The sequence below is a fragment of the Mytilus californianus genome, unplaced genomic scaffold, assembly GCF_021869535.1.
Source record: "Mytilus californianus isolate M0D057914Y unplaced genomic scaffold, xbMytCali1.0.p SCAF_12, whole genome shotgun sequence".
NCBI classification, from domain to species: Eukaryota; Metazoa; Mollusca; class Bivalvia; order Mytilida; family Mytilidae; genus Mytilus; species Mytilus californianus.
This window is the reverse complement of record NW_026262604.1, coordinates 1,466,937-1,481,117: the sequence shown is the minus strand read 5'-3', so window position 1 is coordinate 1,481,117 and position 14,181 is coordinate 1,466,937. Positions and strand designations below refer to the sequence as shown.

The following is a 14,181-nucleotide window of genomic DNA, read 5'->3' as shown; positions in this document are numbered from 1 at the left end:
TTTGATTTAAACTTGAGTTTTATTATATCTAAGGACCTTTTGTCTAATTTTAAAACCTACTTTAAATTGTAAAAATATTTGAAATTAGCTCTTTTTGTTCTGATACGGCGTTAAGCGAACACCAATCAATCAATCAATCAATCAATCAGTCAATCAATCAATCAATCAATCAATTAATCTTCATGACAAACGCTTCAGTTGTCCAATATTAAGCTGTTGTTGATTCTTCTCGTGACATCTGTATGTTGTAAACGTTCATTCTCTGCTTTGCGTAGACTTAAGACTTGGGAAAGATCAACGTTGACGGGTGAAAGGTTGTGTACGTGGTATGGCAGTGTTGAGATACGTGGTATGGCAGTGTTGCATGTCCACCGATTTCCAGATATTGTTAAAAAAATGGTTTGAGAAGATTCGATGCTACCGGACATAGAAAAATTGGTCGTTTTTTTTCATGGAAAATTAAACTTTGTATTAAAGAATACAAGACTGGCTCTCTTTTCTGTAAATAAAACTAAAAAGCTGACATGGGTTAAATTAAAGTGAGACAACCAATCTCCAAGAATCAAATCATTTAAAAAGAAAAATCGTGTATTGTTATACGACCTTTTACATTGAAGGGCTAAACTTGCATTAAGCCGTGGTCAGGCCCTTAAATAGAAAATAAAGGGATATGGAGTAAATATGCATGGGACAAAATCGCACACGCTACATAGAAAAAGTACAAATTATCAATGAACAGGGTTTTTATTCCTGTTCTTCATCTTGACAGTCGCTTAAGGATCTTCAACAATGAACGAATCATTCATAGCCTACAGCAAGGTCAAGACAGCCCCTAGCGTCGACTTAAGCGGTACTTAAAGTATTGTATTGTGAATAAATTTCAAAGTCACAAAAACATACACCAAAGTCAAAACACAATACAAGACCAGAACAGACAGATCCGACATTAATCAGCCGGTATAAAATATAGCAATGAGGTCTTAGAACAGTTTTCCTGATTCTACCCTGAGTGTACCCTTTTATCCCAGTTAGGAACTACATCAAGTTGTAACTGAAATGAGTTATAAAATCTGAATTCACATAGTTAAATAAATGATAATCAGCCCCCTTTTAACTTAATTTGAAAAAAAAATAATTGACAGGTATAATACGTTTTCTGCAAGCCGAAACTCAATTAAAAATAAAACAGCAGCCACACACTTAATTATGTGAAATACGATTTGTGCTTTATCCTACATATCGGTCTTTTGATGTTGTCCCTAAAAACTAAGAGTCTTACAATGGATCTATTTATTTTGCTTTGAGACCAGAATTTTGTCGAAAACATAATTAAAAAACAAAACTTGTGTTTTAGATTAAGAACGGGTCCGATAAACGCTCAGAAGGCACAATTTTGCGTCTTTTTTCCAGAGCTTCTAGGGGCCTTGAGCGTCCTTGAGCCGCCCCCAGACCCCTCGCCGAAATTTGTTTAGCCTCGCTTTGCTCGGCGAATATATCTTGCCTCACTTTTAAAAGAGGCTAGTTACGGCCCTGGACTTTCACTATTGTTCGCGAGTTCATTTTCGGAGAAGTCCGGTGTTTGTGGTTGATCTGGTCGGTCTTTATTTATTTTTGTTGACCCATGTTATCCCTTTTTATGCATTGTTTGATGCTATGTAATGGAATAGAGAGATATTTGAAAAAAACAGTCATTCTTTACACCAACCCATGCAAAATTGAAATCGAGATTTTTTATATCCGTAAAATAAAACCATTTTATAGTAAAAGGGAGATTTACAAAGCTCTAAACTGGAATTGTTATTTTATGTATTGAAGTCTGGAGCTGGCATGTCAGTTAACTGCTAGTAGTCTGTTGTTATTTATGTATTATTGTCATTTTGTTTATTTTCTTTGGTTACATCTTCTGACATCAGACTCGGACTTCTCTTGAACTGAATTTTAATGTGCGTATTGTTATGCGTTTACTTTTCTACATTGGCTAGAGGTATAGGGGGAGGGTTGAGATCTCATAAACATGTTTAACCCCGCCGCATTTTTGCGCCTGTCCCAAGTCAGGAGCCTCTAGCCTTTGTCAGTCTTGTATTATTTTTAATTTTAGTTTCTTGTGTACAATTTGGAGTTTAGTATGGCGTTCATTATCACTGAACTAGTATATATATTTGTCTAGGGGCCAGCTGAAGGACGCCTCCGGGTGCGGGAATTTCTCGCTGCATTGAAGACTTGTTGGTGACCTTCTGCTGTTGTCTGTTCTATGGTCGGGTTGTTGTCTCTTTGACACATTCCCCATTTCCATTCTCAATTTTACTCATTGTTCTTTAACAATGTATTTCATGCGTGAGCACTATTTTAAACTCAGCAAAATGGTAGTGTTGTGTAAAGTGAGTTTATTGTAGCACAACTGTTTTTAGTAAGCCAACATAAACTGATAGCAGATCCAATAAGTATATAGACATGCATAGTAAAAAATCGGATTTATTAAACATGTTTTAGTCTAATTTTCTATTAACAGTTATATGATTTCATATTGAGACTTTTGAGTCTAATCAAAGTCTTAATCAACACAAAACTATTGATGTAAAATTTTGAATTATAAACACTAAGTTAAATAACGAGTTTAGATTCCACCACTGCATCAAGTGCGTTACGATATTTCTCCACTTGAGACATTTAAATTTTCATAGGTAAAGCGCGAGACTTGCCGAACCTTTTTCATGTCGTCAGAAGAAACCAAGAATATTTGAGGTCATAATTGCATTTCGACTAATCATTTGCCGAGAATAAAGTTTTCTCTTGAACGAAGAAATATTTTCTCACACCGATCGAGAAATGTGAAAAAAGCATGAAAATTAAAGAAAGCGGGATTTAATAGATCAGGTTTAAGTAATCCTAAGTCACGTGGTATCACTGTTCTGGGATGAATGAAAGAAGTACCGACTCTGTTTGTCGGGCAGGAGTGTCATCTGATCGTTTCCTCTGAATTATATGACAAATCAAAATAATGACCAAAAGTGATACCAGACCTAGGAGAACAGCTAACACAATGATTGTCACCGCATCTGAAAATAAAAAGAACATAGTGCAATAGATTTACAACATAAACGGTTAACATAAAGACTACACAATTTTAGAATTAACAGATGATGAATATCACTTTTTTATATACTTTACTGTGAATAGCTATATGTGGTATGAGTGCCAATGAGACAACTCTCCATCCAAGTCATAATTTGTAAAAGTAAACCATTATAGGTCAAAGTACGGTCTTCAACACGGAGCCTTGGCTCACATCGAACAGCAAGCTATAAAGGGCCCCAAAAAATGACTAGTGTAAAACCATTCAAACGGGAAAACCAACGGTCTAATCTATATAAAAAACGAGAAACATTTATGAGCCACACCAACAAACGACAACCACTGAACTTCAGGGTCCTGACTTAGGGCATGTGCAAACAAATGCAGCGGGTTTAAACGTTTAAATAGGTCCCAACCTTCACCCTTACAATAACTGTTTTCGTTGTAGATCGTGAATAAAGTTGACGTATCTGTTCTTGCTATGTTCATTTGTTAGATTTACAATAGTGCAATGTATTATCTTCATTGATTGATTGGTGCAATTATTGGTGTTCTGGTCGTTTTTTGTGTTTTTTTTTTTAGGGGGGGGGGAGGTCTTTGTGGTAAATATTTAGGACGAAAACAGGGAAAGTCATTAGAAGATATCGCACTTTTTTAAAAGACATATACTCTAAGTTTGATTTTGATATGCTCAATGTAGCTCACAAAATATCAGCCTCCTAGAGTCAATTTACCTTACCGTTCACATTGTTCGTAATCCAAGCAGAAAGATTTTGCCCTTACTAGTATGTCGGAAATTCGGTCGTCAATTGTATGACTATATGACCGATGAAAATGTGATGCATCTATAAAGGTCACAATTTTAATGCATTGATAGAGTAAAGTGGTTAGTGATCTCGACTAGTAAGCCGTGATAAAAACAGAAACACAAACAATTATCATATTAAAAAAAATCTCAAGCAACGTTTTGTTGCGTCGATCAAATCATTTTATCTAGCAAACATAAAGAAGCTGGAAAGAAAAAAATCCGACATTTTAACTGTTCTTTATCTTTATACGTTTGCGTTCTGATGATTGATCGACGGAATTGAAAGAGTGAGGTATAGCCGAACGTTTTACTGGAAAGACTTTGGCATATTTCCTTTTCAAATTGTTACTCAACACGGAATACCAGTATGATCAATTGTGATTTAAACTTTTTTAATGTTACTCTAAGGTACAAAATATGACGAAAATGTATCTTGTGTAAAGATACGTCCAAAATAGAGGGACTAAAGATACCAGAGGGACAGTCAAACTCATAGATCGAAAACAAACTGACAACGCCATGGCCAAAAATAAAAAGACAAACAGACAAATAATAGTACAGATGACACAACATAGAAAACTAAAGACTAAGCAACACTAACCCCCACCAAAAAAACTGGGGGTGATCTCAGGTGCTCCGGAGGGGTAAGCAGATCCTGCTCCACATGTGGCACCCGTCGTGTTGCTTATGTTATTACAAATCCGGTAAATAGTCTCATTCGGTAGGTCACATTCGTGAAAAGGGAGGGGTATTGTAGTTACGACATATATAAGGAACATATCCGATATCATCTGTGAAACGGTTATTCCATAACGATCAACCAACTCGTGATGGCGTTCGTAAAATTTACGAAGGGATGATTTCAACTTCACCATTTGGAACTCTTGGTTTAATAGCTTCCTTGTGAGCAGCAATCCTCTATCAAGGAAATCATGATAGGAAATACAAGCCCGGGAATATCGTATCAATTGGGAGATATATTCTCCGTCTGCAGGCGCTGCTGGAATGTTGCTACATAGATATGGAAAGTACACAATTGGGAAGCTGAAATCATCTCTTTTGTCGTAAAGTTTTGTTTTCAACGACCCTCATTGTCAATTTCTAGATGTAAATCAAGATACGAGGCAGACTTAACTGTATCTGTAGTATCCTTTATCTCTAGTTCGATGGGATAGATTCGTTCAACATAGGTACCAAATTTTGCATTATTTAGTGAGAGAACATCATCTATATAGCGGAACGTAAAGTTAAAGGATGTTGCTAGCTTCTTATCTTTTTTCCTAAGAATTCCTGTATGAAGTCAGCCTCATAATAATAAAGAAACAAATCGCCAAGAAGAGGGACACAAAGTTAGGTGAGGCGTAAAAAAAATAATCCGGAAGTGAATAACCCGTATTAGACAATCGGACCGGGCCAAAAAGTAAAATCACAAAAAATACTGAACTCCGAGGAAAATTTAAAACGGAAAATCCCTAATCAAATGGCAAAATCAAATGATAAAACACATCAAACAAATGGACAACAACTGCCATGTTCCTGACTTGGTACAGGCATTTTCAAATGTAGAAAATGGTGGATTGAACCTAGTTTTATAAGCTGTCAATATTAATATCAGAAAGGATACGCCATCGGTTTTGTATATGGCGATTGATCCGTATTAGGGCTGATTTGATCATAACATTTAATAATGTTGATTATTTTTTATCCGTGGCGTACCAATTTTCGCGGAATTCATGGCTACAGGTAGACCACGGATTTACATGTTCAACGAAGTGTTAATTTTCTATAGTCTTGAATGCAGACTTTGGCAAATCCGCGAAATCAAATATCCACGAAAATACAAATTTTCCTCAATCCACGAATATTGGTACCAAACGCAAATGATTGTAGCCACATACCTTTGGATCTGTTTTCTTCTTCTGACAATTCACTAACAACTCCTGACATTGTCTTCAAATAGCTATGGCAGGTTGGGAGACCTTTAGGGATATATCTATTCTGATGTTCAAACGCTTCATTAAGCATAAGAGCCATTCCCTCGACCATGTGCTTATCAATGTGACAGTGCAAGAACCACATCCCAGGGTTACTGGCAACTATTCTGATTATTGCATAGCCCCCATATGGTACAACTATTGTGTCTTTTCGTACAGAATCAATCAAGTTTATTCCTGGAATATTATTGTAATCATTCCACGCTTCATTTCTCCACTTGGCGTTATTGCATTGGCTTTGTTTATTAGAGAGCGTATCGCTGCATTTTATGTCCTGTGTGAATACGAACTTGCCATTACTTGTAACTTCAGGAAACACCATCTTCAGAACTTCAAACGTGTGGCCATGCATATGAATAGGATGAGCAATCATTGCTCCTTGGCCAAGACTCAACAGAACCATAATGACTTCAGATCCAGATTTTAAGTTCAAAGAATGGCTACATGTACAGGTTTTTTCATCACTGCATCCATTACAGTCGGTATCGGTTTCAAACGGTTGTGTCAGAGGTGCAACTGTTGGCCAACGAAAAATACGTCCATTTATAGATGAATGATCACCGGGAAATCCAAAGTTCAAGAAATGTAATGCTTTTTCATTTGTTTCTTTGACATATTTTACATTAAAATCTTCATCATCTATATTTTTGCGAGATTTCAAGTCAGTCACAGGGACACAAATAAAATTCTTCCTTTGTGGATAGATTTGAAACGGGCAATTTAATACCCGAAACTTGTTATCATTAGTGTGAAATTTCATGGCTGAAGAATCTCCTTTCTGAACATTAAGAAATCCAAGTCCAATAGTATCTCCAACCGTAAGATTTGGTGATGAAAGAACACTTACGGTAATGTTGTAAATTCTTTCCTCGGCATAATCCAAATCTATTTCAAAATCATACCGTTCCGCAGGAAATATGATTATTTTATCTACAACAGTCGGCACAACCTCAAATCCATCAGTTTCAACCACATTTAGTTTTAAACCTGGGATTGAAAATAAGAGGGTACGATGGGAGCCAACTGCAATAAGTCTGAACAAATATCGACTACCTTTCCTAACATTGAACGTTTCAATGGGGGCAAGAATATCTTTAAACTGTCCTCGGCCGTTGATTAAGATTGAATGAGGGGATGTATCATATAGTTTATCATTCAAATCTAGTAACGCCATTGTATCAAACTGATGGTTCCATTCTTGAATTTGAACGATATGCTGATTCATAAATGGCATTCGTAGACGCTCCTTTTTGCGGAGGACAATAAAAGCGCCATATAAACCCATATCTCTTTGGTTCCCAACATGAGAGTGGTACCAGTAAGACCCTCCAAAACGAGGCTGGAACGTGTAATTAAAGGATTGACCTGGCATTATTGGGCATTGTGAAACAAATGCAACACCATCCATAGCTGGATGTTTAAGCTGATCTATGCCGTGCCAATGAATAGTAACAGCCTCATTGATCAAAAGGTTATTTACAATCACTGTGATAGTTTGATTTTGATAAATGAAAATAGATGGCCCTGGCATGGTTCCATTGGCAGTAATAAGGTTTCTGGTCAGATTCCAACCATCAGCAGATATAATGTTATCTATTGGAACTGGACCGTTTTCCTTAGGCGAGAACAGTTGTCGTTCCTTTGCATACACTTGGCCAAATTCATTCCCATTCATCGTAAACGCAGTCTTTATATCGATAGATGTAAAGCAGTGGTCAGCGCTCTTGTCACAATGAAATCCAACGGTGAAGCCAAAAAATCCATAAAAAGCAAAAAGAAAAGTATTCGGCATCTGCAAATATTTGAAATATGAATTAAAATGATAAAAATTCACTCCGCATACAGATATTTTGTTGATTGATTGTTAGTTGCTTAACGTCCAGTGGCAAATATTTCATGCATATTCAGGACGAGAACAAATTAACAATAAATACAATTGGTAGGTTCTGTAATAGAGGTGTCCGGGATTAAGGTCGGAGAAATTTAGACTACCACGGGAAATGAGGGCACATTGGATAGGAACAGAAATTTAGCCTTGCAAAAGGTCACCTACGGACCCCTCAAAGAGTTGTTGCAAGGGTTCTTAACGTGCAAAGAGCGTGGCACACTCTACACGAGGCATCGGATTTAACGTCCCCATTCTGACCGGACGCGTGGCTTCAAATTTGTGCATTCCGCACAGCCAAAATGGACGCCTCACTTTGGCGAGGGTTTTTACTGCCGGTCGGAGGAAGACCAATGGTGACCATACTTCTTTTCCCCAGTCACCCTTTGGGGGACAGATATTTTTATGTTCGCTGTTATTAAATTATGGTGAAATAGCAAATTATAGCTTATCTTTCATGTAACTAGAAGAAAAACAAGCATTCTGTGAGTATTGCATGGCAAAACAAAGTCCCCTACCAGTTAAAAATTCATTGTATTGGAACAACATTCTAACTTGATCTATAACTTGTCATGGTGTAAACTATATATAACAAATATCAAGTCAATATCTTCAAGCATGACGAAAAAAAGTGTTGAAAACTGATTATTTAAGTGAATTTTCTAAGTCCAAGGACCATAACTCTGCACAAAATCATTAGACCGGAACAAAATTCGAACTTGATCTGGAACTTGTCATGATAAAACTATATACCAATTTTCAAATCAATATCTTCAAGCATGACGAAAAAAGTGCGGAAAACTGATTATTTGAGTGAATTCTAAGTCAAAGGCCCATAATTCTGCACAAAATCATCAGACCGGAACAAAACTCAAACTTGAACTGTAACTTGTCATGATAAAACTATATACCAATTTTTAAATCAATATCTTCAAGAATGACAAAAAAATTGCGGAAAACTAATTATTTTAGTGAATTTTCTAAGTCAAAGGACCATAACTCTGCACAAAATCATCAGACCGGAACAAAATTCGAACTTGATTTGTAACTTGTCATGATAAAACAATACACAAAATATCAAATCAATATCTTCAAGCATGAAGAAAAAAAGTGTGGAAAACTGATTTGCCACAGACAGACAGACATACAGACGGACGGACGGACGGACGGAGTGCAAACCTTAAGTCCCCTCCGACTTCGTCGATAGGGGACTAATAAATGCAACAGTAGTATACAGCTGTTCAATAGTCATAAATCGATTTAACTGAAACAAATCCGGGTCACATGCAAACCAAAACCGACGGAAACCAACTATAAGAGGAAAACAACGGAACAACCTAAACACTGAACTGCTACAAAAACAAACGTCAACATACATAGAAACTTTTTTTCACACCGAGCACTCAATACTCGGAGGGTGCTGGGACATGTGATTGATGCCTAATGGAAAAAACAATACTAACAATGTCTCTTTTATATACAGAAACAATTCAACCTTTATACATTCACCTGCATATCAAAAGCTATGTTAGAATTTACTTATGGATAGACCAATAATTGGGATGGACTGCAAGCATTTTATTTCAATATGCGAACTACATTTTAACCCGATACCCGAAAGATGGGGCCTGTAAAATAAGAATAAGTACTTAATTCAGATATAATCAAATAAGAAATATTAAAATCAGAAGAATTTAATTAATCAACTTCTCTGTTAGAACAAAAAAACTCACTCTAGCCAAGGAAATGTATGTTGAAAGGTACATCCACAATAGATTCAAATAAAGTTACATAAGGATATTGTAAAATATATTGTTAAAAACCCCGAATTCATCCTGCCGTGAAGACAAGGAAAGATTTTGGGATGACTTTATACAAAAGGGAAATAATATATTTATGAATATCGTACAATTTATCTTTTGAGATAATAATTTATACCTAAGTATGTACTAACCTTGTTTGATTTGATTATCTCACTAACAGCTAACTTTTTTATTATGATTTTAAACATTTCAATAGCCACGAATTCTTGGAAAAATAACAGATTGATTTCCACGAACCGTTCCAAGTGATTTTCGTATGAATCAGTTGATTTATGATATATATGTAATTTTAAATATTCGTCCCTTTAATAAAAAACAATGCACTGCAATGCTCGAATGGACTAGTCTTTACATCTAATGTATTCTATGAGGACCGGGATGGGGTTTACAGAATAGAGAATAATGGTCAAAGGTGCAGAATAAAGAGAAAAATTAAGAATAAGAAAAAAATAAAGAATAGAGAGTAATGGGGTGCTGAAATATAAGAATATGAAATAATGGTCAAAATAAATAAAGAATAGAGAAAAATGGTCTTATAAGTTAAAACAATAGAGACCCTCGTGTAATAATTAACAATAAGGAGTTGACTGACAATTTCGACCATCGGACTTATTTGTAGATCTTGTCTTGCTGATCATTTTTGCACTTTAAAGTTTCTCTGTATCTATTATAGTTATCAAGATATTAGGTAATAAAATGCTCCGCAGGGCGCAGCTTGATACGACCGCAGAGGTCGAACCCTGAACAGTTGGGGCAAGTATGGACACAACATTCAACTTGATACAGCTTTGCATTTGGATTGTGATGAAATATTTGACACAGCATAGGTTTCTGACACAGAATGAATGTGGTCTAAGAACTTAGAAATTTTAAATTGGACATTCACCTATTATGGTCCAATATCCAAAATCTAAATACATGGTTAGATTCAGCATATCAAAGAACCCCAAGAATTCAATTTTTGATGAAATCAAACAAAAGTTTAATTTTGGACCTTTTTGACCTCAATGTGGACAAAGTTGATAACGGGGCCCAAAAATCAAAAATCTAAATACATGGTTAGATTCAGCATATCAACAAACCCCATATATTCAATTTTTGTTGAAATCAAACAAAGTTTAATTTTGGACCCCGATTTGGACCAACTTGAAAACTGGGCCCATAATCAAAAATCTAAATACATGTGTAGATTCAGCATATCAAAGAACCCTAAGAATTCAATTTTTGTTAAAATCAAACTAAGTTTAATTTTGGACCCTTTGGACCTTAATGTAGACCAATTTGAAAACGGAACCAAAAATTAAGAATCTAAATACACGGTTAGATTCGGCATATCAAAGAACCCCAATAATTCAATTTTTGATGAAATCAAACAAAGATTAATTTTGGACCCTTTGGACCTCAATGTGGACCAATTTAAAAACGGGGCCCAAAACCCAAAAACTTAATACACGGTTAGATTCAGCATATTAAAGAACCCCAAGAATTCACGAATAAAACCCCATTGAAATTGGTCAAGGAATAAGCAATTTATACGAAGTATCTTCTTTTGCACAATACTGTGCAATTAAATATTTCTTGCTATTGCGCAATACTGTACAATTGACAATTTCTTGCTATTGCGCAATATTGTGCTATTGGATATTTCTTGCTATTGCGCAATACTGTGCAATTGAAGATTTCTTGCTATTGCGCAATATTGTGCAATTGAAGATTTCTTGCTATTGTGCAATACTGTGCAATTGAAAATTTCTTGCTATTGCACAATACTTATTATATAATCATTTACACATCCTGTTTGGTGTGTATCTCCTACCATATCATTATTATTTGCTTTTAAATATAAATCAGAAATAACCAACTTAAAATGGAAAATTTTAAAAGAAAAAAAAAAGGAAAAAAAGAAAAAAAAGGAAAAAAAAAAAAAATCCCCCCCCCCAAATTTTTTGAACCCCCTTATGATTCATCACCCCCAAACTCAATCCCAGCCTTCCCTTTGTGGTATGGTACCTTGCAGTACAATTTCAGAGAGATCCATACACTTGAACACAAGTTATTGTCTGGAAACTAGAAAAATGTGTTTTTGGCCCCTTTTTGGCCCCAAATTCCTAAACGTTTAAGGCAATTACCCCCAAACTCAAACCCAGCCTTCCCTTTGTGATATGGAACCTTGTAGTACAATTTCAGAAAGATCCATGCACTTACACACAAGTTATTGTCCTGAAACTAGAAAAATGCTTGTTTTTTGCCCCTTTTTGGCCCCTAATTCCTAAAATATTGAGGCAATTACCCCCATCATCAATCCCAGCCTTCCCTTTGTGGTATGGTACCTTGCAGTACAATTTCAGAGAGATCCATACACTTGAATACAAGTTATTGTCTGGAAACTAGAAAAATGCTTATTTTTGGCCCCCAATTTCTAAACGTTTCGGCAATTACCCCCAAACTCAATTCCAGCTTTCCCTTTGTGATATGGAACCTTGTAGTACAATTTCAGAAAGATCCATACACTTACACACAAGTTATTGTCATGAAACTAGAAAAATGCTTGTTTTTTGCCCCTTTTTTGGCCCCTAATTCCTAAAATTTTGAGGCAATTACCCCCAAAATCAATCCCAGCATTCCTTTTGTGATATGGAACCTTGTGGTACAATGTCAGAGAGATCCATACACTAACACACAAGTTATGTCTGGAAGTTACAAAAATGCTTATTTTTGGCCCCTAATTCCTTTACTGTTGGTACCATAACCCCCAAAATCAATCCCAACCTTCCTTTTGTGGTATTGAACCTTGTGGTAAAATTTCATAGAGATCCATTCACTTAAACTAAAGTTAGAGTGGGAAAACCAATGTGTCTTCGGACAACGCCGGACGACGACGACAATGACGCAAACGTCATACCAATATACGACCACAAAAATTTTTTTGCGGTCGTATAAAAATGAAAAAAAAATGGTAAAATTTGTCATTAAGGGCAATAACACCTATAAGAAGTCGTCTGACAGTTTTGATGTATATGAACAATTGGTAGAGTTCAACATTCTGAACATTTCTGCTCCTGTCAGATTTTCTCTATTTAGGGAGCTACCATTTGATTTTTATGGGGGGGCTAGGATGAAAAATTTTGTCCTGCCTTTTTATTCTTCCCTCTATTCGGTCCTGCCTTTTTTATTTTTCACTCTATTTGGTCCTGCCTTTTTTTTTTAGTTTATCCTGACTATTTTTTTACATAAATTGTCATCCTGCTTTTTTTTTTGGCAAATAATCTTATCCTGCCTTTTTTTTTACTCAAATCTCCTGTCCTGCCTATTTTTTTCAAATTTCATCCTAGCCCCCCCCCCCCCCATGAAAATCAAATGGTAGCTCCCTTATAACAGTTTTCAAAATAATAGACAAAACTTGCATTTTACCCCTATGTTCTATTTTTAGCCATGTAGGCCATCTTAATTGGCAGTCAGGGTCATCGGATACATTTTTTAAACTAGATACCCCAATGATGATTGTGGCCAAGTTTGTTTAAATTTGGTCCAGTAGTAACAGAGGAGAAGATTTTTGTAAAAGTTAACAGACGATGACAACGGACGACGGACGCCAATTGATGAGAAAAGCTCACTTGACCCTTTGGGCCAGGTGAGCTAAAAAAAAAGACATGCACACAGTGGTACTCATTGACACAAAACATAAACAATTAGGCACTATCAAAGCTATCTAAAATTTAACTCATTTGTGGCCTCAATTTTGGAACGAATTAACTCCGCAATGTCATATCAGAAATTTATAAAAAAAACTAAAGGGAGCTTATTTGATTGATATAAACAAGTCACCAAAGTTTCATGAAAACTACTCAAAGCATTTTTGAGTTATTGTCCAAAAAACTTGAAAATCCCCCTTTTTAGTCTCCACCGTCACTGAAGGGGGCATTAAGTGTTACCCTTGTCCGTCCGTACTTAAGTACGTCCCGAAATTGGTTTCCGTTCTCTATCTTCATAGTTTGCCTCAACCAAATGTTATGAAACTTGAACAGAATGCTTATGACCACAAAACACAGATCAGGTTTGATGAATTTGGGTGGCATCACTTTTACCATTATGCCCCTTTAAAACGTTATATGCAAGCGGGGGCATCATCTGTGTCTCATGGACACATTCTCCATCTATTTATGAATAAATTCCCAATATTCCAAAACGTAAAATCAGAATTTTTTGGAAAATCAAAAAGGGAACATTATGTCAATATATATATAAACAATTCACCGAAGTTTAATGAAAATTGTTCGAAGCATTTTTGAGTTATAGTGGTGTAAAAGCACAACACAAGACATGTCTGTGTTCATTGTTTGCTTAGCATCCAGCGCAAAACCTAATAATATATACATATAGGCCAAAATTGTAAGTCTATTTTTTTCAAGATCTCACCGCAGGGTATGTAAACAATAGAGTCTGTGTAAACAATCTAGAGGAGCTTTCATAGCCTGAATTGTGTACTACTTACTATATTTGCATAAAATTAATACAATGCAACAGGAATATTTTGTGTTGAATAGAAACTGTGTGAGCCAAAATCTTGTCTTGATGATCGTTTTTGGGTGACAGTTTCTG

General features: G+C 35.8%; 1 protein-coding gene across 2 annotated transcripts in view; it reads right to left on the bottom strand.

Annotated features, from left to right (window-relative positions):
* Window positions 1–2,456: 2,456 nt before the first annotated feature.
* The window catches only part of LOC127721187 (uncharacterized), a 43,416-nt gene continuing 31,691 nt past the window's right edge, over window positions 2,457–14,181 (bottom strand). Inside the window, exons 2-4 of one of the 2 annotated variants that reach the window (XM_052227859.1) lie at window positions 9,714–12,372; window positions 5,779–7,666; window positions 2,457–3,056 (exon numbers count right to left, since the gene is read on the bottom strand). In XM_052227859.1, the coding sequence (XP_052083819.1) occupies window positions 2,902–3,056; window positions 5,779–7,666; window positions 9,714–9,770 (2,100 nt within the window). In that variant the 5' untranslated portion in view covers window positions 9,771–12,372 and the 3' untranslated portion in view covers window positions 2,457–2,901. Of the gene's footprint in view, window positions 3,057–5,778; window positions 7,667–9,713; window positions 12,924–14,181 lie in introns of those variants that run through there. The other variant, XM_052227858.1, reaches the window with a different exon arrangement.